The sequence below is a fragment of the Leptopilina heterotoma genome, unplaced genomic scaffold (assembly GCF_015476425.1).
Source record: "Leptopilina heterotoma isolate Lh14 unplaced genomic scaffold, ASM1547642v1 Lhet_411, whole genome shotgun sequence".
In the NCBI taxonomy this organism is placed as follows: domain Eukaryota; kingdom Metazoa; phylum Arthropoda; class Insecta; order Hymenoptera; family Figitidae; genus Leptopilina; species Leptopilina heterotoma.
Window position 1 is genome coordinate 19,760 of NW_025111072.1, and position 26,521 is coordinate 46,280.

Here is a 26,521-nt window from a genome sequence, read left to right on the forward strand (position 1 = left end):
CAGATTCGTAATCAGCGACCCCGAAAACCCTTGAGTTATAAGTTTCAGACAATTTGGACGATTTTTTATTCTTAGTATTCTGGGCACATTTAGTGTTTTTCAGCCGGCAGTTAAGGGGTTAAGAAAAATCCCATGTAAAATCTATTTTTATTTTTCCAGTAGGTATAATTTTTCCATATCCCTATTGAAAATTTCCACATGGGATTTTACATTTTACCCGTTTTTGCTTAAGGCCCAGATAGAATTTTGGAAAGCAACAACATACCCCAAACATTTCTAAAATTGAAGAAACAAAATTTTAATTCATAAATAGGAATTTGTTATTTATTTTTATAGTCATTTTTAAAACATTTCTAGAATTCAAAAATAAGAAAATTTTGATTCATAAATCCCAATTTGCCCTAATGGCGTTTTAAGGACTTTATATATTACCGTACCCGCTGAAGTTAAATTTCAGTTTTATTGATGCTTTTACTGTACCCTTTATATTGAACATATACATATATTTTATTTTCTACGTTAAATGAAATATGAAAATACATGCTATGAAATTTTCAAACTTTAAACATTAAAATAACAATACACAAATTATTTGCAAACTCACGTTAATTGATTTTAGAAAATTTGCAATAGACATCAAATTCATGACTCTAAACTTGTTAATAAAATAAATTAAATGAATGTAATTTAAAATTTTAAAACATCAACCGATATCAATACCAACTTCATAAAAAATTAAACAATATTGAAAAAAACTAATTAAAAATTTTGGTCGAAAATAAAAAAAATGATTTTGGCTTAAAAATTCAGGTTAATTATTTATATTTCATTTTTATAGTGAAAATTAGTTGTATTTATATTAAAAAGTATCTACAAAAAGTGTTACATCAATTTGACAAAAATTTTAAAAATTTGCATTTTTTTAATTTTTTGAAATTTGTGAAAAAAGCTATAACTTTTGTTCAGCATAATATTTTTCAATCGGATATGGCTAGAAATTTAAGTTAGACCAATACCTAAGAGACGGTAAAGTTTAGTTTTAATCGGTCAAGTAGTCTTTGTGTTTATCCCGGACAAAATATCGCGGACAGACATACATACATACATAATTTTTTTTATTGGCATTTTTGGAATTCTTACTACTTGAATAGAAAAACTAAATATGAATTTTCAATTTCTATGCAATGTACAGACAAAAGTCTGATCTTATTTATAAAGATTAAGTTGGTATGATAAAAAATCGTTTTAAACATTTATGAAAATACTAAAAAGAGTTTTCAAAAAATTTTAGGTTGGTCTTATAAGTTTGATAGTTTTAAATAAATAATTAAGCACCACGTGCAGATCGCTCGCATACGGCACTGTATACCGTATACTGTATGTCAAAAAGCACTTAATTAAATGACAGTTTATACATTTTTTTACTTTATTACATTTGATACAACTAATTTCGTTAAAATCAATTCAGTAGTTTTCGAGAAAAATAAGTTTTTTGATTTTGCTTCCCCATCCATAACTGCCCAAAGCAAATTTCGAGTTAAAAATTGCAGATGCGTGGGCACTTTTTGAACACTTAACTCCCTAAACCCTTTGTTCTGCAATTACTTGATGTATAGTTCGAAAAAATTTCTGATTGAATTGGCTATTTCAGCTTTTTGCAAATCTCTATAAAAAACCTATAGTTCTTTGTAGTTACAATAATTATCTGCCACATAGTTTTCAATATCGTCAGGAATTCTAGTCTTGTCAACTTCTGCACTCAAACTGAGGTACCTTTTCCTGACAAAATGAGCAGACATCTTTGGTTGTCGATCTCTTGTAAAAATGCCCTTCTTATTTCCACCGACTCTCGTATAAGCTTGAAAAGAACAAATAATATTTCATTACTCTTTTTGCAACTGATTTCGTTTATCAGTAGCAATAATTTATTAATAATTATTGCCTATTACATAATATATGTGTTACAAATAATATAATTGCTTCCTTATGAAGAAAGTATTGTAATACCCAAGTCAAAAAAGTTCTATAGAATGATTCTAAAGAATGACTCTATAGAGCATTCTATAGAATATTCTATACAGAATTCTATAGAATTTTTCGTAGAATTTAACTAAAAAAATTTTATAGAATTTCTGCACGAATTTTATAAAATATTCAAGCGAAATTGTATATACACGGAGAAAAATGGTGATGAGTTTCTAGTAAAAGTTACAATTAAATAGTAATACTTCTACTTTTATATTGAAAATTACTATTTATTGTAAAATGTACTTGGCATATAGTAAATATTACTATTTCTGGTAGTGAAAATTACTAATAGTAATAATTACATTAGTCACTTTAGTAGTATAGCTAGGAGAGATCTGGGACAGGTTCTGATCTCGGCTAAGTTACCAACCGTCGGTAAGGTAGATTTCTTAATTGTATACATTCAAGTACGTTATAGGGGGTGTTATACATTACCGACCGAGTGTAGTTCTGGCTGCCGCCGATAGATGGCGCTACTAACAAATTCTAACCCCCTTGTCGGGAAATTTAAAAATTTATTTTAAAACTTTCAAGTGGGTTAGAAGAGGTTCTCTGTTTTACCAACCGATTTTTTTAGTCCTAAATGATACCGCTAGATGGCGCCACCATCGAATTCAAACCTGCTTGGAGGGAGATTTGAAAATTTATTTGATAAATTCAAACCGCTTGGACAGAGAGCCGCCATTTTGTTTTTTTACCGACCGAGTTAGTTCAAGGTTGAACCGCTAGATGCGTCACCAATGAAATCAAATCCCCTTGGCGGGATATTTAAATTTTATTTGATAATATAAAATTGCTTGTACATAGAGCAGCCATCTTGTTTTATCGACCGAGTTAGTGGATCAAGTGTTCAATACCCAGGTAATAATATTTTCTTTCTTCCTTCATCGCAAGGAAAACTATAGATAAAAGTCAATAAATATATTTATATATATATTAGGGTGTCCGTTATTTCCCAAGTTTTCTATTTTCATTTGGGTATCGTCAAAATCGTTTCTTTTTGACCTAAAAACAATTCTAGAAACTAGAAAAAAATTTTACGATGCCGTTTAACCCTGCCTAAATAACAATACTTTTCCCATTTAATTAACATGTGATTTTTGCACTTTTTAGAAAATAATTTTTATTTCGTTTATAATACTCTTTGACTAACCAACAATGCTTAATTTTGTTTCTAATAGAAACAAAGAACTCTATCCTTTAGATAGAGAAATTTTGATATCATCGCGAAAAATTTATTACACAAGTTTTCAATTTCATTTTTATTGATTTTTCTGATTATTTTACTAAATCTACTTATTAATTAATTTTTATTCGGAATTTCATGGAAAGTTTCTTGTTTTATGTATCCAATTGGACCATAACAATAATTTCAATTCATAAACTATCCAAGAATCATACAGTAGACTGAATCCATTTCAAATCAGGCATGTCGATTAACTTCATGTTATAGAAAAAAATGTGTAATAAATTTTTCGCGATAATATCAAAATTTCTCTATCTAAAGGAATCATAATAGAAGCAAAATCAAGCTAACTTGGGAAATAACGGACACCCTAATATATATATACTTTTATAATTGAAACACAAAAGGTAACGGCGCCGGTAACGCCGGCTCTAGTAACGGCTACCTTTCTTTCTTTCTCTATAAAAGCAATATAAATAAGAATGTCTCTCTTTACCTAATTTGCATATCTACTCGTTTCATATTATTATACTAGTCACTAATTTTGCGCGCCACGAACGCCCCCTTTCTTTCTGCTATTAAAAATGGAAATGATTTTACACCGAAAAGTTTCTAATATTACTCTAAAGATACACACATTTTTATTAAAAACATTTTATCTTTAAAGGATTAAATTTTGTTTTAAATTTTGTTTTTAATTTTTAACTCTTAAACCGCACCCTGGGTGTGCGACACCTATATTCTAGCTTTTTACTCTAATATTTCGGTTAAATTCGTAAAAATTGAACATGTGTCGTTATTGGACGATACATTTTGTACTTAACTTTATGTTCCGTGAGGGACATTAGTCTCTTAAGTGTCTTTGTGTATTTGATAACTTTATGAAGTTGTCGGCGAAAAATTTCTGCTTGTCTGACACCCAGTTTTTGGTTTAAGGTAATTTCAGTAGTTTTAAAAAACTCTTTTTTAATTATTAAAATTAAATAAATCATTATGAAACCTATTTTTCTTCAAAATAGATGTACTGAGCTATATAAGATAATTTTTCCAAAAGATAATATCCTATTCTAGCTTGGAGAACACACTTAAAAGTCCCCGGGTGTCGCACACCCAGTATGCGGTTTAAGGATGGATTCGGCAGTGTGCGGTTTAAGGGTTAAATTATACTAGTCACTAATTTTGCGCGCTACGCACGCCCCCTTTCTTTCTGCTATTAAAAATGAAAATGATTTTACACCGAAAAGTTTCTAATATTACTCTAAAGATACACACATTTTTATTAAAAACATTTTATCTTTAAAGGATTAAATTTTGTTTTAAATTTTGTATACCTATTCCCTTTTTGAATAATATGTTCTGGTAATATAACATTATCATCTGCATCATTTAATTCACCATTGCCAACTTTAAGTAAAAAGTCTACAAATTCCGTTCCTTGTGGTAAAGTTCTCATATTATCTATTAATGTGTATTTTTTGAAATATTTCCATAGTTTACTATTTTTTATTGATAAATTTACTATTTCTAAATTAGTACCCCGTTCTTTAGTTGGTAAAGTTTGTCGAAAATCTCCGCCTAGAATTACAATTTTACCACCAAAAGGTTCGTTGGAATAGATAATCCATAATTTCTAAAGCATATTTTGGAGCCATTGGTGCTTTATCCCAAATAAAAACATCTATATTTTTTAAAAAGAGGCCTTCTTTAGATTGAACTTAAATGTTTGAAGATGAATCACTGTATAATGAAACGGGTAAGCCTAAAACTTTATGAACAGTATTTCCATTAGGAAGCAGAGTCGCAGCTATACCTGTAAATGCCATGTTGCAAACATTTATTCCTTTACTTCTTAACAAATGCCATAGCGTAATGTATAAAAATGTTTTTCCACGTCCTTCACAACCATCAACATATAAGCACTTAGAACCATCAAAAGAAGAATCCTTTAGTGCATCAAGTACATAATCAACTACAAGTTTTTGTTTTACATTTAATTTAGCATAATTTTGTTCTCCTATGTTAATATGTTCTGCAATATTTATATCATTAACATGTTCAGTAAAAATTTCATCTTGTATATCTAATAACCCCTGAAAGTCAGTTTAATTATATCCTTCGTTAAATAGCATTGTTTTAATATTTCTATAAGTCCTTTGTTCAATTTCAATGTCGTTAATTTTTTAATAATCTTTTGACATTTGACCCTTAAATTGTTCTTATAGTTTATCCGGATGTACAGGAGGACAATGAATTAAAATTCTTGTGAATAATTGGCGAAGTGAATAAGGATTATGAATGAGAATGAGAAGTGAATGAGAATTATGGATGATGATCCATAATGCAGCTTCTTCCATTGTCCTAATCCACTCACTATCATCTTCTACAAGTCCTAATGCTTAACAAGCAGTTGTAAAAGATTCATGAACAACTCCATTAACTGTTCTCAAACTTTCAAAAGAAGTTGCTCCTTTTACTGTAAGCAACAATAATCTAAGAAGAAATAACTCCAATTGATGTGGATTAACTGAATACATTCCTCCCAATACTTTTTCTTTACGAATTCTTTGTTTCATTTAAGAGATTTTGTTACTTATGTATAATGCTCTGGCATTTCTAAATAATAATACTTTTGAGCATTACTATCTCGTTGGTTAAGTTTAAAATAATCCAGAAGTTTTGTATTTTTATTTAAATCGAAAGAAATGCCGTTACTATATTTTTCTTCTCGAAAAATGAACATTCTGTTCATTTGGCAAATGTATGGGTAAGCGATTTTTATCAAAGCCTTTTTTCAACGTGAACAATAATTGTAACTCAGGTATTTCTTCATTTTTTTGTCTTGCTAATTCAGCTTCTATTTGAATTACCTCTGACATCATAATGTAAGATTTTGTGTATGCATTAGAATTTCTAATAATATTTTCTATAGATTTTAAAACGTCTTCATGCAAATTTTCGTTACTTTTTAATCTGTATCTGATTGATTCCTCAGGGTCATAAATAAATAATTGACCAAAACATGGATCCTCACCTTTATCCGGATATAAAGCACTATTAATTTTATAGTAAATTTGACCTTAAAGTTTGTAACAGAATGGTCCTCTTCTTCTGCCATTAAAATTAATTACATTATTAGCATTTAAAGATGCAAAAGAAAAAGAATTATTATACAGCCTTATATTCTTTTTAAAATGACCTAATTTTTTATGAAACCCTTCTAACAAAAGCCTTAATTCATCTGTATATTGTATTGAAGTTGACACAACACGTCCATGACTACAGCAGTAATTAAAACTAACTTTTTTACCAGCAACTTTTTCATCTTTAAAATGATTAGCTTGACAATGTGTGCAGTAATAATTCATCGGACCTAGATAATTTTCAACATTCAACTCATTTTGAATTTGATGCTTTAATACATCTTCACAATAATTTCTTTGACATCGAGTATTCTTTGTTTTTGACAAAGAACTTGTATCACTATTTTTATTTTTTCATTTAAGGTTCTCAGCATATTCTATTTTGGATTCGACTTGAAGTTTTTTCTTAGTTGAAGTGTGTTTTTCACCTAAATAATTTACGTTATCAATTGTACGTTTTAATTTTTGCCTCTCACGATATTTTTTTGAATTTCAGCCCTACTTTCTTTTAGTGTTGTTAATGCAATATTTCCTCTTATTTATTTAATTTATTATTCTCGGGAAAGAAATGGATGTGTATGCTTCCTTTTAATTTTTGCCTCTCACAATAATTTTTTTGAATTTCAGCCCTACTTTGTTAAGTGTTGTTAGTGCAATATTTTCTTCATTTATTTTATTTCTTTCGGAAACGAAATGGAAGTGTGTGCTTCTTCTAAAAATTTGCATTATCAATTTTCCATTTTATTTTTTGCCTCTCGTGATAATTTTTTTGAATTTCATCCCTACTTTGTTTAAGTGTTGTTAATGCAATATTTCCTTCATTTATTTCATTTATTATTCTCGGGAAAGAAATTTTTTTCTTAGTAGAGTATTTAGAAAAGTTTGATTCTCCATACTGAAGTTAAATATCTTTTTCATTTAAAAGGCAATTCCAGTCATACACAACTATGCAAGATCTACTATCAGAAAGTTGTACAGAGGAAAATTTACATAAACTATTGTTTTCGAACATTAACATTAAATGATTTCTTATATTACAATAATAGTAATTGACAGAGTGGGGCATAATATTAAAAAACAAGTGTGTTGCGAATGCTATTCTGGTTGTTGATCAACAGTTGTGAAAACTACTGGTGGTTCAAAAAGATATAATCTAATTAAATAATCTCTCTGATCATGATTTAAACATTTTTTATTAAGACTATCAAAAATGTAAAGGCTTATTTCATCATAATAAGTACAAATCCAATGACCAGATTTATAAGATCCACTAAAAAGTAAGAGCAAGCTAGAGATTCAAGAATCGTTCTTAAACAAGAAAAAATTACATTATGTTTAGCAGCCATAGGAAAACCGATGACGATACTTCTCAATAAAAAGGAAATGGACATGCCTGTCCTAGAATGCTTGGGAGACGCCAGCAGTCTTTTAGCTAATCTGCAACATGATGAATCAGTCATCAGAAGAAGCCTCATCATTTCAAATATCAATCCAAATTTGAAAGAAACCTTGGCTAACACTGAAATCGATGAGTTTCTATTCAGAAATAAACTTGAAGGGACCTTGAAATCTGCCAAGACCTTGGCTACAGTGTCCAAGAATTTACGTCCAAATAATAATAAAACTCAAGAAAAATATAAAAATTTGCGCTGCAACAACCTTGGAAAATTATTAAGATAGAACAAAAGATATTCGAGGAGACACAAATACTCTTTTTATAAGCAACAAAAAGAGCAGGCTTAGATTTAGATACTCTTCGTAAAACCGCATGAAATAATCAGTCCCACCCTTAAGTTTCACTTTCAACCCAGTGCCCTGTACAATTACGGCGGAGCTTTAAAAAATGAAAAAATTGAAGGGAAACGCGTGAGAAGGGGAGTGGGTAGTATTTTGTTTCTTTTAAAAACGTTAAAAAATGTGGCAACATTGGCGGCAAGTGGGAAGACTACAATTTGATCATTTCAGAAGAGGCGCTTAATACAATTATAATAGAACTTCACTTATGGTAAGTTCGTTTAATTATTTAATTCTATTTGCGAAAGAACCTTCTTATTATCTTGAAGATCTGTAATTGCCTTCACGTTTTAAAAACATTCTACAATATAGCACAGTTTATACGAGTTTAAAAAAGGCATGTTTTGTAACCGACTTTCAAATTTTTTTCGCTTATAACGAATTCTTGAAATATTACAGTTTTCTAAAGAACTGACAATTTAAGGAAATAATTATAAAAATAAAAAAATATTATTATATTTATGTCGTAAAACTGCTCAGTGTGTTAAATTTAATTTTTGGTTTACTTGTTTTAAGTTTTTTAAATATTTTTCAAAAAGTTTTGTAGGGTGTACTTCCGAATAAGGGGGACCTCCGATTTCAATAAAAATTGGTATACCAACGTATTTTGATGCGCTGATTACAAAAATGAGAATGAAAATTGGCGCAAATTTGATGTTCATGGTGAAAACCATAAAATTGTGGTTTTTTTGCGTATAATTTGTAAAAAACGAAAAATTTTGAAAACCTTTTTAAACAAAAGTTATAGATCTCACCAAAATACACATTTTATGTTCTAAACATTAGTTGCTAAAATCTTCTATTTTCCGAGAAAAATGCAAAAAAACCATAAAATACCATAAAAACAAGGTAAAATATACCTTCGCTTAAAAGAACATCCAATGTTAACAACATACAGTTTATTTACGTATTTATTAGTTTATACACCTGTCTTCTGCCTTACATACTTGGCTACACAAGTGTTTTTACATTTTCGTAAATTTCTCTTACAAATTTTTCCTGACAAATTTTAATACTAAATTTTCCGCCTACAGAGCGACTTGAAAATTAGGAGTACTCGCATTTGCCTGGACCACCCGTCTAATGGATTTTCTCGCCAGTGGAGAGAGAAGCTGTAGAAAACCTCTCCTGAGTACAACCGGTTTATCGACAGTCGAGTTCTAATTAATTGTGTGTATTGGACAATAATTGACAGTGCACATCATTAAACCTCGACGTCAAACCTCCCGCTCAGATTATTTCACGTGCCGGAATAATACCAAGCCAAATTGTGGTTTTTTGAGTATAAATCATAAAAAACGCAAAGATTTGAAAAACTTTTAAAACAAAAGTTGTAGATCTCACAAAAATACACATTTAATGTTGTCATCATTATTTGCAAAAATGTATTATTTTCCGAGAAAAATGTAAAAAAACCATAAAATACCATAAAAACGGGAAATCTAAGACTTCTCCCGCCACAGCTCATGTACTGTCGCTCTGTGCATATAGAAAGGGAGTCAAATTTACTTCCTAATGTCCGCACAGAAAGTATTTGCCCCTCAGAATTTGTTAACTTTGCAAGCTTATAACTATAAACAATTTTTTTTTTAATTTTGGAATAAACAGTTAATGAAGCGTAGTTTATCTGTGCAAATAAATATATGCTATTCATAAATGGAAAAAATTTTGTTCCTAATTTGTAATCAAATATGTATAAAAATGTCCCTTAAAAATGATACTTTATAAAATGTATGTACTTTCACTAGTCCCTGTGATGTTATTAACAATGGAAAAAATTTACAAAACGTACAGCATATTTGTTAATAATTAACCTTTATAAATAAGTTTAAAAAATCCTAAAATTATGTTAATTAACGTTGTAATGAGCATTTTTATGCTAATGTGCTATCTGGCTTCAGAATAAAGATACAGCTTTGCGATAAATTGTACTCAGGGATGTGTCATGGAAAATCAGAATAGTCGTAAATATACCTACTGCAATATTCCATTATACATCCCTGACTCCCAAAGCCCAGGTATAGATTACTGGTGAGCCATGTTTCCGAGCAGCAAGTGTCACTAAATTTTTTCTGACCAACTTTTTAGCTTAAATATTTTTGAATGTTGTACTGAATATTTTACAATTTGTCGCAAAGCTGTATTTTCATTCTAAAGCCAGATTCATTACAACGATAATTAACATAATTTTAGGATTTTTTAAACTTCTATATAAAGGTTAATTATTAACAACACTTCTATACGTTTTGTAAATTTTTTCCATTGTTAATAACATCACAGGGACTAGTGAAAGTACATACATTTTATAAAGTATCATTTTAAGGGACATTTTTATATATATTTGATTACAAATTAGGAACAAAATTTTTTCCATTTATGAATAGCATATATTTATTTGCACAGATAAACTACGCTTCATTAACTGTTTATTCAAAAATTAAAAAAAAAATTTTTAAAAAGTTATAAGCTTGCAAAGTTAACAAATTCTGAGGGGCAAAGACTTTCTGTGCGGACATTAGTTTGTACTAGAAGGTATACAACCCAGACCCGACCCCCCTACAACGTGTCCCCCCAAAGAAACCTTTTTTAAGGGCCCAAGGAGAGAACAGGTCGTGTACTTTCTCACTTGAAACTTTTTACTTGGGGGTTTTCGGGGTCGATGATTACGAATGCGATTGTAGATTTTGAAAATTGAAAATAGCGGATCCAATATGGCAAATGAAATTTTCTAAAATTTATCGGATTCATTTGAAACTTGTTAATAGAGGGTTTTTGCTGATTACGAGAAACTTTTGAAACGATAATAAATACAAAATTTTCCCCCGCAGTCAGCTGTTAAGTATACTACTTTACATACGACCCCAGAGTTTACCACGTGGAGGTATGCGGTTGGATTTGAAACTCCTTTATTTATTTTGTTTTTTAAAATTTTTTTTATTTGTTCTTATATTGGATCCGCCATTTTCAAAACCGATATTACATTTTTAATCTACGACATCAATAAATCCCAAGTATTAACTTTTAAGTAAATCTGATAAATTTTTTAAAATGGCGCTAGCCATATGCAAAGCGCTACATTGTATTTTAAAAATGTCATGCTAGTTTCGGAATCAGCGACCCCGAAAACCGCTTAATAACGAGTTTTAAATAAATCGGACGAGTTTTTCAAAACTTCGTCCGCTATATTGGATCCGCCATTTTGAATTTTTAAAATCTGAAACCGGATTCGTAATCAGCGACCCTGATAAACCCCAAGTAAAAAGTTTTAAGTGAATCCGATGAATTTTAGAAAATGTCGTCCGTTATATTGGATCCGCCATTTTGAATTTTCAAAATCTGATATCAGATTTGTAATAAGCGACCCCGAAAACCCCTAAGTAACAAGTTTCAAGTGAATCCGATGATTTTTTTTAAATGTCCGCCATATTGGATCCGACATTTTGAATTTTCAAAATCTGATTTTGGATTCGTAATCAGCGACGCCAAAAACCCCTGAGTAACAAGTTTTAAGTGAATCCGATGGATTTTTAAAAATGTTGACCGCCATTTTGAATTTTTAAAATCTGAAAACGGATTCGAAATCAGCGACCACAAAAACCCCTGAGTATCAATTTGTGGACAAATCTGTGTTTTTGTAGCCAAAAATCTGCTTGCGTCTATACACGTCATCTACAGTTTGAGCCCACCTGCACCATGACGTGTATCACGTCATCGACTGCCAAGGGGTTAAGGCAAAACTTTAAAAGGCTTAGGTACAATAGTAGGTTATTTAAATTTAAATAAGACTTATTACTAGAGGTGTGCAAAAAGCTCGAAAAGCCGAGCCGCGCCGCAATTTTTTCGAGTCGAGCCTGAGCCGGGCTCGATGTATCGGGTACCCGAAATTTTCGAGTACCCGAAACATTCGGGTACCCGAATTCACTCGAGTACTCGAATATTTCGGGTACTCGAATGAATTCGGGTAACCGAAATGTTCGAGTACTCGATTTAATTCGAGCTTTTAAATTAAAAATTTTTTTTTTTATTGAAAAAAAAAAATTTAATTAAAAATTAATGTAGAAAATTTTGGATTTTCTCAAGGGCTCGAATCAAATCGAGTACTCGAAAATTTCGAGTACCCGAAAGTTTCGGGTACCCGAAAAATTCGAGTACCCGAAATTATTCGAGCTTTTTATAAAGCTCGGCTCGGCCCGAGCTCGAACTGAATAGGCTCGGCTCGGCTCGGCTCGAAAAATGAAAAGCTCGAAAATACCCGCTCGAGCTTCGGGTTTCGAGCTTTTTGCACACCTCTACTTATTACACAATAAAAATGTAATCTCATGTTTATAGGAAAAATCTACTTCTAATATCCTTTCAATTTTTCATTTTATAATAAAAGTATTTCCTTTGAATGTAAAATATTTTTATACAACTCTGGCGTATTATTGTCACTTTATCTACCTGTACAGGCGCGTACTCAGTTCCCCCTTATAACCCAGCAGTCAATAAAGTGACCCTTATAGCCCTAGGGAGATAAAATATTAAATATTACTATTTGTAGTTTATTTAATATTAATTACTACATATTATTCATAACTATTTTATGATATTATGCTAATAATTTACTGAATAGATAGAGGACACCAATGCTTTGGCCGCTTTCAATCTTATAACAGTAGAAAGCCGGAAGTTGGCCACCATTTAGGCCCGTTCTAAGTTTGTAGCGGGTAAATTCATAAGTAGAAAAATATGAGATTGTTTAATTTTAGTACTAAATAAAAATAATTTTCATGTGAAATCTCTACACAAGAGTAAAAAAATTATTTATAAATTATTTTTTAATAAGAATTTCTCGAAGCAAACAAAACTATTATTTTAAATCGTGGGTATAAAAAATTATTTGAAATAAAGAGAAATGTCCTCAATTATGTAACTAATAATACGAAAAATTTATTTAAAAAATTATACACAAATATATATATGTATATGCAAATCAAAATAAATTCAAAAGAATTGTTAATAAATTCGTAAAAACATTCATTTCTTATTTAAACGATGAGTTAACTTAAAGCTAATAGAGAAAAATAGATGTGTGTTTCATTGTAATATTCTAATAGAACATTTTAAATAAATATTTATAAAATACAGACCTAAATAGCACCTGTATGAATTTTACAAGAAATAAAAATTACACTAATAAAAATTGAAACACAATGAAAGAAATGACAAAGGTTTTATAATAAAAATAAAAGTTAAACGTGTAATATTCTGCTTAAATGAATACGGGATACATTTTTTAAAGTTGAAATAATGCTGACAAATGTTAAAATAAATGTTAATAAATATGTAACATTACCTTTTATGTAAACAAAATCTTAATATGCATTGACGAAATTTGACTTACCAAAATTATTTTTAACTAGCAAGCTTTACGCGCTACGCGCGCAAATCATATTTTTTATTTCACAATAAAAAACTTAGTATGATATGTGTTTAACCCATTAAAGACATGCTATTCACGTATCCGATATATTTTATTATGGAAAAATTTATCACGTTAAATAACATGACTTTAATTCTGATGTGAACATGAATCAGAATTCAGAAAGTAAATGTTTTAATTTTAGCCTGATGCCTGGTAATAATTGTGTATGATAAATTTTTGAAAAATTAGGATAAAAAAGAAAGTTTAATATTTTTAATATCAATTTTTTTCTAAATTGTTTATTAATATTTAAACAATACAGAAAAAAATAATACAAAATTTTAAAAGTTATAAACTGTTGAAGTTTATAAAAAATTCTGGTTTTCTCTTTTCCAATGTACCGATCATAGCAAAGCCTGTAATTATCAAAAATTTCTTTGGGTTTTTTGTTTTAGAGCATTACAAAAGTATCCACATTGTCAACCAGTTCGCACTTTCTTTTTTTCAGTCCCCACTTCACCAGTTTATAACTTTAAAAAAATTTTAATTCTTTTCCTAATTTTTTTCTGTATTCTTTAAACATTAATAAACAATTTGCAACAAAAGTAAATACTAAAAGTGTTAAACTTTCTTTTTTATCCTACTCGGAAAAACAGACCAGAATACTACCTTAAGAGGTATATTATTTTGGTTGCATTGTATAAATAAATTTCTACTTAATAAAATTTCAAAATTTTTGAGAATAAAAATAAAAGATTTTTCATTTTTAAATAATTTCAAATTTTTCAATACTTGCTAAAACTGGGTTGCCACAAATATTTAATTTTGTTTTTCTCTGATTTCTAGAAAGAATTTTGACTTTTTTCCTGATCATAAAGAATATTCTGATTCACTCTAAAAATTATTAGATAGGTACACAAAAAAAATTTCTATTACTTTTATTTACTAATTTTCTTAATTGAAAAATTATTCAAAAATACAAATAACTTCATTTTTAAAGATTTCTTTAAATATTTAAAAATTAAGTAAATATTTATTTATTTAGGGGAGGTCGGGATATTATTGGACACGGGGTATTGTTGGACAGCGCGATATTTTTCCCGTTTGTAACGCTTGCGGTTTCGACCAACTAGCATCGACTCGTCTTATTATAATCTCATTTTTTATTGATCACTTGACTTGTTTTGACGCATTGTTACCTCGCTATCATAGCAAACAGAATTTTAATGTTTGTAAAGTGTTTTTTGCACTTAGTGTTTTGTTTATTTTGACAACATTTTTCGACGAACCAAGTCAAGTAAATATATTTATAATATTCTTTAAACTTTAATCTGTCGACGCATATAAGAGTTTTGTTATCAAATTTGCATTGTGTTACTTATTCGCAGACATTTTGTAAAAATTAGCGTTTGGGGTATTATTGGACACCTTTGTCGGAATGAAACTGACGCGGAGGAAGATATTGATTTTTGCATAATTTGCATGAAAAATATGCCCAAGAAAGAAAATCGCCGAAACACAGCCCATTGTATCGGTTGTGATCGAGATGTTCACTTGAATTGTGCCGGAGCAAACCCGAACACTTTCATGTACCTTAACTGCGATTCTCAATAATTTTCAACTTTTTTCACTTTACTTTATTCATTATAACATATTCTTTTATTTTCATCAACAAATAAACGTTTTCCAGCAGTAATATTAATTTTTTATCGATTTACAAAACTGTCCAATAATACCCCGAGATTTTTTAAAATATCAAAAACCAGTTTTCTGCGCCAACTGATACAGAGTGTACAATTTTAAACAATTAGGTCAAATTTCTGGTACTAAAGGAAAGGTTATTTATCGTATCACAAAAGCAAGCTTTGAAATTTTGAAAAAAATTATTTTTTTAGAGTTTCTGGACAAAATAAAAGTGTGTCCAATAATACTCCGACTTCCACTATTATTATTTTTCTGTAGGAATTAAGATTTAAAAAAAATTTTGAAATTTAAAAACTTAAAAGAATATTATTTTAAATATGAAGAAGTCTTTGACTCGGAGTGATCAATTTATTATTTTTTTTAAGAATTAAAGATAACCTAGGAATAAAATTATTATTTTATATAAGAATATTGTTACTCTAATTTTTTCTAAATTATTTTCATCATTTAAATTCAATTATTATTTTCTAGAATTATTTTAAAGAATGTTTAACTAAAGTTCTTTTTTTAATTAATTATTAGTTAAAAGTACGAAAAATTTCAATTTTCAAAGATTTTAATTTGCTAACATTTTCAAAATTAAATTATTTCTATAAATTTATGCTATAATGCTTTTAATATTAAATTATTATTATCTAAAATTTTAACTAAAATTTGTAGTTGTAAATAAATTTTTAATAGAAAATTTTACGAGAATTCAATTATTTAATTACAAAAATAAATACATAAGTATAACTTTAAGTGTGGACAGAGATCTGGAAATCCGGAATACGAAGATTATTATAGTTAATTAAAATTACAAAATAATATTGTTCTGATGTATCAGAGTTTGTTGGTGGTAATGCGCTATTAGACCCTTCTGTTGATCCACTAGAGTATGCTGTCAGTAAAGAGTTGTCAGAACGGTCAAAACCTGTGGACCAAAATTGTGAAAAGTATTTAGAAATTAAACAATGAAACTGTCTTACTACATTTCTTTAAAAATATATTAATATACAACAGTATTGAATACTAATAAATGTAAATGAATTAAATTCTTTGGAAATGTTTTCTTGTTTTACAAAATAACAAACATAAATAGAGATTTACCTTTTTCGGATAAAATAAATACGTTCTCTATAGTGTTGTTATTCTGAAAATCTGTTAATTTATAATAATAATAATAATAATAATAATAATAATAATAATAATTATCCGTGCCCGGTTGGAACTTTTGTTCTAATTGGAACTTTTGTTCTAATTGGAACTTTTGTTCTACCTGGGGCGCATTAGAACTTGTTCTTTTGCGCGGGGTTGCTGGTCCTCTATCGGACGCGTGCCAGGTGGCGGATAGGTTAGCTTCCTAGAAATAGGTGGTATCGAGGAAATCAAATACTCGACGCGGACCAAAACCAGCAAACAAGAAACATCCATCATGAGCGATTGTAAAATCGAGGAAGAGTACCTGCGGGTTAATGCTACGGCTAAATCCCTCACTGGTTCCGATCGTCAAGCCCATAGCGTGGGGACGGTGGCCAGTGGCCCAAGGATGCAGGAGGGCAACAACGCTTTGGGAGTGTCAGAGATCATCGTGGACAGGGCGGAGAGAGGAGGGAGTACGAGCAGCGTGACGAGTCAAGCGTGAAGCTGCGGGAGGAAGAGGCAGCGAGCATTCTAGAAATGGAGGAGGAGGTCAGCAAGATGCTGAAGTCCTGTGAAGTCCAGAAGAATGTCAATAGGACAATCAAGGATGGACTCAGAAGCTTAACATCGCTCATAAGAGACGTAAAGGAGAAGCACGCAGCAGCTGCGAAAAAGGACGAGAGTTTCTACCAGGGTTTGACCTGGTCTGAAGAAGCTAGACAAGATCGCAGAGCTAGAAGAGATGGTTGTAACGCAATCGTGTTGAGAAACGTCGTCTTAGATGCTCAGAAGCAGAAGAGAAGTGATCCTGAGCCTGCGAAGGATCCAAAAAGGAAAAAGGAGGAGAAACCAAAAAAGACTGGAGGCAAGGGGAACAAAACGGTTCCAAACACTGGTTTACAGTGAAATTGTCAATCGAACAAAACAATTTTTTTTCGAATAGTAGGTGTTTTTGAGTAAGAAAATCATAGTTTTAATTTTATTCCCTCGTGCAGTTTTTCTGTAGCTTCAAATTTTCCATTTTCGAGGTGCGACGCCACTTAAACTTACCTGTAGGAAAATTAGCTTGTCAAAATATAATAAATGAGGTATCATTGAAAAGGTTATTAAATTACCTTTCGATCCATAGGTCACAGAAGAAATTCAACAAATATTAAGAGAGTTACAGTCGATTAAAGATGAAATTTCATGACAATTTTGATGATTTTTAGACATTTAAGTAACTTCTACTATTTTTTTCTACATCAAACAGGAAAGAATGTTTAGGTTTTAATTTTTTTATTGATAGACAATATGATTACAAAAATTTTGAGCCCATGTGGACCTCGATTGGATTAAAAATGACAATTCTACACTAAATTTAGTGAACGAAACTACTTTCTTCATTTCTAGAATCCCATAAACATTTGCAGCAAAAATTGAAGTAATAAAATTTAGTTAAGCTCTAAAGTTACTCTAATCACTAATAAAGGATTTATGAAATCGTAGATTTCGAATCCAATGTTAGTTTTCTGAATTTCTGATCCTTGCACTGGTGGTCAGAGGAGCTAGTCTCCTTGAGGAAGGAATGCCTCAAAGCAAGAAGGACATATACCCGATCTAAGGGAGATCCCTTGCTGAAAGAGGCTTTCAAGGAGGCGAAAAAGAACCTCAAGAAAGAGATCCGCAAGTCGCGACGCCGTAGCTGGAAGGACCTAATCGAGGAAGTCGATAAGGACCCATGGGGTCTGGCTTTTAAAATCGTTACTAAGAAATTAGCGACGAGGCAAAAGACCCCCGGCCTGGACAATCCCGATTGGGTCAGAAAGATAATAAATTCTTTGTTTCCTCCTGCGGAACCATACCTTAGAAGGGACTGGAGTTTTTGCAAAGTAGAAGAGGAAGAACTCTTCACACTTAGTGAACTGCAAAAAGCAGGCAAAAGATTGAAAACAAGCAAGGCGCCTGGAATCGATGGGATAAGTAACGAGATCCTAAAGTTGGTAATCGACACTTCACCCCAGATTCTGCTTCGATGCTTCAATCTTTGCTTTGAGAGAGGAGAGATCTTCCGCGACTGGAAGTGACAGAGGTTAGTCCTCCTAAGGAAAGGTGAAAAACCTCTAGATAAAGTCTCATCATACAGGCCTATATGCCTGCTAGATACGATGGGTAAACTTCTAGAGGATATGGTTCTGCAGAGAATGCAAAGCCACTTGACCGGAGAGAATAGTCTATCGGATCACCAATTTGGTTTCCGTAAAGGCAAGTCCACAGTTGATGCCATCCAGGCAGTTGTGGACATAGCCAAAGCAGGAAAAAACAAGTTGGGACCCGGAAAAAAGAAGAGCTTCTGCGCGTTGGTAGCAATTGACATACGCAACGCGTTTAATTCTGCAAGATGGAAAGATCTCATCGAGTCGATGGAAAAGAAAAACATGCCGCCCTACTTGTTGCGGATAATGGATAATTATCTTAGCGACAGGTGGGTTATATATGAGGGAGACACCTGCACTCTCAAGGAAGAGATGCAGCGTGGGGCTCCTCAAGGCTCGAGGGTGGGTCCATTTGTATGGAATGTTACTTACGATGATTTTCTGCGAATGTATCTACCCGAAGGTGCGGTTGTCATCGGCTTTGCGGACGACGCGTTGTTCGTGTGCACTGCCGAAAGTGAGGAGGCTCTTGGGACATTGGTGAACGAATGTCTGCGACTAGCAAAAAGCTTGCTGGATACCAGAGGTCTTGAAATGGCCCTGAAAAAGACCGAGGCACTGCTGGTCACAGACAGACGTGGTTATGAGCTCCCACGAATCGTGATAGACGGATTCGAGGTCAAGTGGAGTAAGCAAATTAAATATCTTGGTGTGGAGTTGGATGGAAGGTTAAACTTCCACCACCACATGGCTACGGCGTCAAATAAGGCGATCGAGTGTGCGGCTAATCTTTCACGGTTAATGCCAAATGTAGGCGGACCCCGTGAACACAAACGGAGACTGGTGGCAAGTGTCGCCCACGCTAAAATGCTCTATGCAGCACCAGCGTGGGCCCCATCCCTGAGGTGCAAAAGATGTGTGACCATCTGTGAAAAGATACTGTCGGCGCAGAGATCGATAACAACGCGTATCATCTCTGCATATAAGACGGTATCTACGAGTGCTGTGCAGGTCCTTGCAAGTGTCCCGCCAGCAGATCTTTTGGCGAGGGAAAGGGAAGAAATGTTTCTCTTTTCTAAAGAAAGAAGTTCCTTAGATGAGGAAATAAGACCAAGCAAGGGCCTGATCCGCAAAGAAGCGAGGCACAGGCTCATAGAAAGATGGCAAGAAAGATGGGATGGTGAGAAAAAAGGTCGATGGACTTATCGCCTTATCCCGGCACTCGCCACCTGGATAAATAGGAAACACGGTCAGGTTTCCTATTATTTGACTCAGGCGCTCACAGGTCACGGGTGTTTTAACTCGTACCTGTGTCGCTTTAAATTACGCGAGGACAAGGTGTGTGCATATTGCCAGTTCCCTGAGGACAACGCGGAGCACACCCTCTTCTCATGCAGAAAATGGGACTTGGAGAGGCGGGCCATGTTCGAAGGTGTAAACAGTCAAGTTACACCGGAGAACATGGTATCGCTGATGACCCAGTCAGAAGAGAATTGGCGGCAAGTCGAGAACTTCATAATCTCGGTTATGTCGAGGAAGGATCTTGACGGCCGCCAAAAAGCGTAATTTAAACAGCTTTTAATTTTGTACGTTTGTTTTTTATTAATTTATTTTGTGATTTATTTGTCCTTATGCATTTTTTAATTGTTTGTGTTTTTTATTCATCTTTGTACAGTTTTATGTTTTCAATATTTTATACGCGTTTATTTTTTCTTATTCTTTTTATATAGCCGTTTGTAATTTTATCTTTTGACTTCTTACACTTTTTAGAATTTGCTTTTTTATTGTTGTGCTGTTAATTCCGCTTTTATATTGAAATAGTTTTGAATTTTTAACTATTAACGCAGGATGACCGCAGAGATAAACAGAAAGTCGCATTAGCGACAGAGTTGGAGCGCCACTCTCGAAGGCTAAAGTCTTACGACAGTTCCGAGGGAGGGTAAAGGGCTCCAGAAGAAGGGTTACGGGTTTTAGTGGGTCGGGCTGGTAGTAGGTCGCCAGTTAATTAAATTTACTATAATATATATATTTATTTTTTTTTTATTTCCTTTTGTTTTATCATACCAACCCCACATAACCTTGAAGTGCGGAATCCAAGGTATCTGTAGGCAGATTTCCCAAAAGTCCCTAAGCAAAAAAAAAATAATAATAATAATAATACCAACCCCACATAACCTTGGAGTGCGGAATCCAAGGTATCTGTAGGCAGATTTCCCAAAAGTCCCTAAGCAAAAAAAAAAAAAAATAATAATAATAATAATAATAATAATGAGGGTAAACTCTGTAAAAGCAAGTGACATTTTTGTCCAACCTGCTGTTTGAAAGATAATGTCCACACTTACTCCTTGTCGTTTAGCTGCCGAACTAGATGCATGTCGTGTGCTATAGGATTTAAAGAAAGAGGTATCAATTCCACTTTCTGTTAATATGCACTTGATCCATCGTGAGAGTGTTGGAGTCGAAGCTGCTTTTTTGGGATTTTTAAAAGTAATGAAAAGTTCCTCAACATTTCCTCTAATTGGTTCAGTTCGTTTAATATATTCTGATAATGTCGAAGCGACACACAATTCTCGTTCCTCTCGAAAAAATGGCAGTTTTAAGCCCGGCTGCGATTTATTGACTCCTGAGGATTTTATTCTACCTGGAATTTTGATCTGGATTATTTTGTCTGAAAGTATAATATTCTGTATTGAAATTGTGAGAGAGTCTGCACCCTTTGTGAATTAGTTAATGCTAATAAGACTATGAGCTTGTAGGACAAAAGTTTCAAAGATAATTTTGAATTTTCATCTAATGTTTTTATATAGGTGACAACTATTTGAGGGTCCCATGTGATATCGTAGCGAAGTGCTTGCGGCTTTTCGATCGAAATACCTTTGAAAAATCTCTTCATTGATGGATCAGAGCCAACTTCTGACATTCTTATTAAAGAAATTGCTGATCGGTACGAGTTTAAGGTGCCATAAGTGTTAATGTTGTCTAAAATTTCAGTTAAAAACATTATAATTTCCGTAGCTTTGGCATCGAATATTTGAATCTTCTTTCTTAAACAAAAGTCCCACCATAGTCGAAGTGGTTTTTCGTACTGGTTAAGTGTTCCAACTGATAACGATTTTATCATTAATGGAATCGCGCTTTCCGGAACCCTTCTTCTTCGAACTGCTTCCCCAATAACTTCTGTGCCACCAGGGTAAGGCTCTCTGCTAGGGGATGGATCTTCCTGAAAGGAGAAATAAGTAAGTCTTTTTTAAGAGAAAGGTAATATGGTTCCTCTATCAAAAGTTCTGAAAATAAAGGGTACCAGGCCTGAGTAGGCTTTATCGTTTATGATTTGGTTTAGTACTTTTATATTAATAGAAAAGGTAGGAAACGCATAAAAGTAATGTTTTGTCCACAAAATTGTAAAGGCGTCAATAGCCTAGAAATTCGGATCTTTAAACCAAGAAACGAATCTACCGCATTTATTATTAACGCTGGTCGCGAAAAGGTCAATGTCAAAATATTTATTGTTCAACTCCTATTCAGTCTCAGGTGGTAGAATCCGCAATGAAATAGATGCGAATATCCACAAATTTTTATTTTCGCACCATTGCCAGATTTCTTTGGCGATTTCAGATAAATTTGGGAATTGTACACCGCCCATGCAATTGATATAAGAAATCGCTGTTGTGTTGTCAATTCGTAAAAGAACTTGGAAAGACTGATAATTTGAAGCGAAACACTTTAAAGCATTAAAGGCTGCTCGCAATTCTAACATATTTATATTTTCGTTTGGCTCGTTTAAATTCCACCAGCTATGAGTCTAATGACGCCATAAAACAGTTTGGAGTTAATATTCTAATGACTGTTTTATGATCCTCCAATTTGAAATGCGGTGCTTCTATAAACTCATTCAACTTTTTTAAATTTAAAATAAACCTTTTTTCGCCGTTAGGTTTGTCAACTAAGAAATAAGATGATAAAAATTGTTTCTTACACGGTTGACATTTTCTAATACTTCCCTTTTTAACGAGCTTATCTATAGCTAGAGAATATTCTCGAATTTCTAACTCGGTCATTAAAGGAATACTCGGCTTGCAGTTTTGGAATACTTCTCTTGAAAAAGGTATTTTATAACCTCTTACATATTGGAGAATAATTGAATATTGAGTCAATTTTACCCATAAACTATCAAAAGACTTGATACGCCTTGATGTTTTGCTTACCTCTAATACTGACGACGAAATGGGCGATTCATTTTCTTCGGCCCATCCAGGTTGTCCCTGTTCCGGCTCTTGTAGCCGTCTCTGTTCGAGCCTCTCCAGTTCGTCGAAGTCCTTTTGTAGTTTGAAATATGTGTCTTCTTTGTCTGACTTCCTTGGTTAGATCTTTTAAATTTGACACCAGATGTTGATGGTCTCATTAGATTTTTACTGGATTTCTCGACCGTTTTTGCTGCCTTCATTCTTAAAGACAAATCTTCTTCGAACAGGAATTTACTAATTGGCGAGCCATCACTAATTTATTTGACAGTTTGATTAACCTTTGGTAAAATAAATGCTCTTATCATTATTGACACATTATAATGCACGTCACCAAGAATTCAATCTACATCGCTCAAATACTGAGTAATTTTTGGGTCAACCATTTTGTAGAATATCCGTCCATTTTGTCAGCAGAACGTTATTCACTTTAACATGTGTTACGTATGACTTCGTAACATTTATATTTACATAGAAACAACGAATTTTAATTGAATTATATAGAATCCATTTAATAATTTTGACTTGTAACCTAAAAACACAATTATCGTTCTTACACAAAAATACATATTTATTAGCAACACCAATAAATTCCAACATTAAGCAAAATTCTTAACAACCCACTTTTAATCGGGTAATTAGCACAAATAAATTAAGCAAAGTACATTTTTCTTTTTGTGTTAATATCGCAAGGCAGGGTTTCTTTCAATTATTTGTAAATTATTGCACAACAACGAAGTGGTCAGAATCTAAATTTCGCAAGTACCAAATTCTGCAAGCTGTCAGAATAAACTGCATTGAGGATTTCCCCACCTAATTGTCAATCAATAAAAAGAATTGACAAGGAGAAATCTGGGCAGTTGCTCGCGTAAACTTGGCGAAACTAAGTTGGGCAGTTTAATTCAGGCAAAGTACCTGAACGTGATATATATATTGTGAGTCATAAAGACTAAAGAATTTTTATCCTTTTGTGAATTAAAGGGCGTAGTCCCCATTTATTGTAAAACAGAAATATTGAATTGAGATTAAGTCCACTTTAAAGAAAATCAAGTTTGAGGCTAAATACAAGTAAGAGAAAAGGAAGATTGCTGCGATATAAATACAAATAAAAGAAGCAAACATAACGATTAAAAGTGAGTAAATAATTTCACATTACACTCATATACACAAATCAATTTTCAAAGAAATACGTAAATTTTCATAAGTTGATTTCATGAGATTTTACTAAAAAGAATATTCACATTCTTTTTTTATTATAATTTATATTTTAATCCCAGAACATTTATATATTGGAAAATTAAAGGTTTATAAAATATATGTAAATCTGATAATTAAATAAATATTAATTTAACCAATAATTTCTATTCTTATTAATTGTAACTACACAATTAATATCAATAATTGTGAGAGTGGAAAAGTCCCCTACCTATTCAAATTTATTTAATTTGCTGAAGAGCATTTTTCGTTATCACGACAGATTTAAATTGATAATAAAATAATTTATCTATTTTACTTTTATTAAATTAAATCCTATTCGTAACAACTGGTGGCAGCGGTGGGATTTTTCCCTCTAAATTATAAGGGTAGAATTTTGGAAATTTATATTTAAAAAAAAAAAAAAATTTAAAAAAAATTTTTTTTTTTTAACACATTACACATATTTACACACTGATACTATCATTGACTATATATGTTTGTACATGAAATTTTAATTGTTTTTTTATTTTACAGTGAATATAAAATAGATATTGTGCGGGTAGTAGATTTTTTTCTAGTTCGTTAAAATCGAACTGTAGGGAAAGAGTAACCATCCTTGCATCGGCAAGCTCTGGTTTCTATAATAAACGTGCCCAATTCCCTGAATTAACCTTGCCGGAAGTGTGTAGCCACTTGGGCAAGTGAAGGGACTAAAATTATCGAAAATATTCACGGTTTAAATAAAATTTTTAAACATTTTTCCTACGGTTAAATAATCATTTTAAATCAACGTATAATTGTTATAACATTCATGTTGTAGTTTATAGTTTTCTTTTCTCAATGAATAGTTCAGATAGTAAAAAAAAACAATAGGCAAGAAGGAATAAAATTCGCAAGAGCAGTCCGAAGTAAATACATTTTAGAACAAGTAAATTTAGTTAAACGCGTACTATTCGTGGAAAACAAATCGAAATATAGTAACGACAATAAAAATAATTCTCTCGAAAAAATTGTAGAGAATCTAGACAGTTTAAAACTGCGAGAATAGACGTTTATATTAAAGTACAGAAATAAATGAATATTTGCAATTAAGCAAAACTGAGATTTATGCGAAAAATAAATAAACTAGTTGCTGTTTGAGAAAAATAAAAAGTATATTGTTCGTTTAAATTTGTAATTGCATTTTTATATAAGAAAGAAGAAAAGAAATTTTAGTGAAGTGAATTTTATAATTATAAAATTTTGTTCGTTAAAATAATATTAATTGAGTTAAAAGATTTAGATTAGTAATGCAAAATTGAAGTAAGTTACAGAAATACGAAACGGGATCAGGTTACCGCACAAGGCCGTGCGTACGCGAGTAGTAGGTCTCAATGAAATTTCGCAAGTCTGAATATTGTAGGTAGTATTTCTTTTCTTTCATTTAAAGAGAAATATCAATCTGTTTATTTTTTTTCAAGAGTTACTGTTTTGTAATAATTATATGTCTGAAAACGAATTTAAGTATTTTCTGAGTCAACAAAATAAGAGAATAAGAAGAGCAAGTTTAAAAAAAACAATAGTAATTTCTTGTTAGAATAGACTATCACACTGAGAAACAATATTTAAAGTAAAATTTTCTTTCAAAATCCTTTTTGTTCCTCATGACATATTATTTTTAAAAAAAAATTTTTTTAAAAATATTTTCCTTTTATTTTCTGTTTAAAATAAAAACAGAAAAAGGTTTAATCTTAAATATTTATTTTATTTCATTTGAATTTCCTTCCCAAAATTACGGAAGTGTAATTCAATATATTTTTAATTTATTAAAAGTTTATTGTAACATTCATACGCTCAAACTTTTAAGTACGCTTAGAATTTATTTCTTCAAGCGAAAATAAATGTATTTAGAGCATTGAATATTCTGTAATTTTGTATTTTAATGAATCTGTTCAATATTATTTAATTATAAAATTTTAATTAATATTGAATTAAGTCATACATCTCACAACGGACCACAGTCTCCCCGTTCCGTTGTTAGAAGAGTTTGATGTTCATTATACCAAATTTGGTTTATCTACCTCCACAAAATTTACTGAAGTGCGATTCAATATATTTTTAATTTATTAAAAATTTATTGTACCATTCATACGCTCAAACTTTTAAGTACGCTTAGAATTTATTTCTTCAAGCGAAAATAAAAGTTTTTAGAGCATTGAATATTCGGTAATTTTGTTCTTAAATGAATCAATTCAATATTATTCAAATATAAATTTTAATTAATATTGAATTAAGTCATACATCTCACAACGGACCACAGTCTCCCCGTTCCGTTGTTAGTAGAGTTTGACATTCGTTATACCTATGCCTAAACAAGAAACATTTATTTTAAATACAAAACAAATTTGTAAAAGCAAAAGAGGAAAAAAAGGAATGAAAAAGATTTGTCTTAATAATAGATATTGCATATTTTGAAACTAAAATAATTAAAAACGAAGTACAGATGCGTTAAAAAAATGAATTATTTGCTATTCATCTATTATGTTTAAATTATATAGAATGAACAATGTCATTGTACTCAAAATTGTTAC

At 31.5% G+C, this 26,521-nt stretch overlaps 2 protein-coding genes across 6 annotated transcripts in view; both read right to left on the bottom strand.

The window, feature by feature from the left end:
* Positions 1–1,397: 1,397 nt before the first annotated feature.
* LOC122506360 (beta-glucuronidase-like) overlaps positions 1,398–26,521 on the bottom strand; it is a 623,628-nt gene continuing 598,504 nt past the window's right edge. For 3 of the 5 annotated variants that reach the window (XM_043618482.1, XM_043618483.1, XM_043618484.1), the window contains one exon: positions 1,398–1,858. In XM_043618482.1, coding sequence (XP_043474417.1) covers positions 1,677–1,858 — 182 coding nt within the window. In that variant the 3' untranslated portion in view covers positions 1,398–1,676. Of the gene's footprint in view, positions 1,859–22,819; positions 23,036–26,521 lie in introns of those variants that run through there. The other 2 variants (XM_043618487.1, XM_043618486.1) reach the window with 2 other exon arrangements.
* Positions 16,016–22,841, bottom strand: LOC122506364. The gene is made up of 4 exons (XM_043618492.1): positions 22,719–22,841; positions 21,388–21,733; positions 20,856–21,181; positions 16,016–16,169 (listed from the first exon to the last, which is right to left on the bottom strand). Exons 2-4 carry the CDS (start codon positions 21,632–21,634, stop codon positions 16,140–16,142), a joined length of 603 nt encoding a protein of 200 aa, XP_043474427.1. The 5' UTR covers positions 21,635–21,733; positions 22,719–22,841; the 3' UTR covers positions 16,016–16,139.

Coding starts and splice junctions, on each gene's coding strand:
- LOC122506364 (XM_043618492.1), bottom strand. CDS start 21,634: ATGATAAAATCGTTATCAGTTGGAACACTTAACCAGTACGAAAAACCA. Junction 21,182..21,387: donor AATGAAGAGATTTTTCAAAG/GTATTTCGATCG, acceptor TTATACTTTCAG/ACAAAATAATCCAGATCAAA. Junction 16,170..20,855: donor CGGCAGCTAAACGACAAGGA/GTAAGTGTGGAC, acceptor TTTGGTCCACAG/GTTTTGACCGTTCTGACAAC.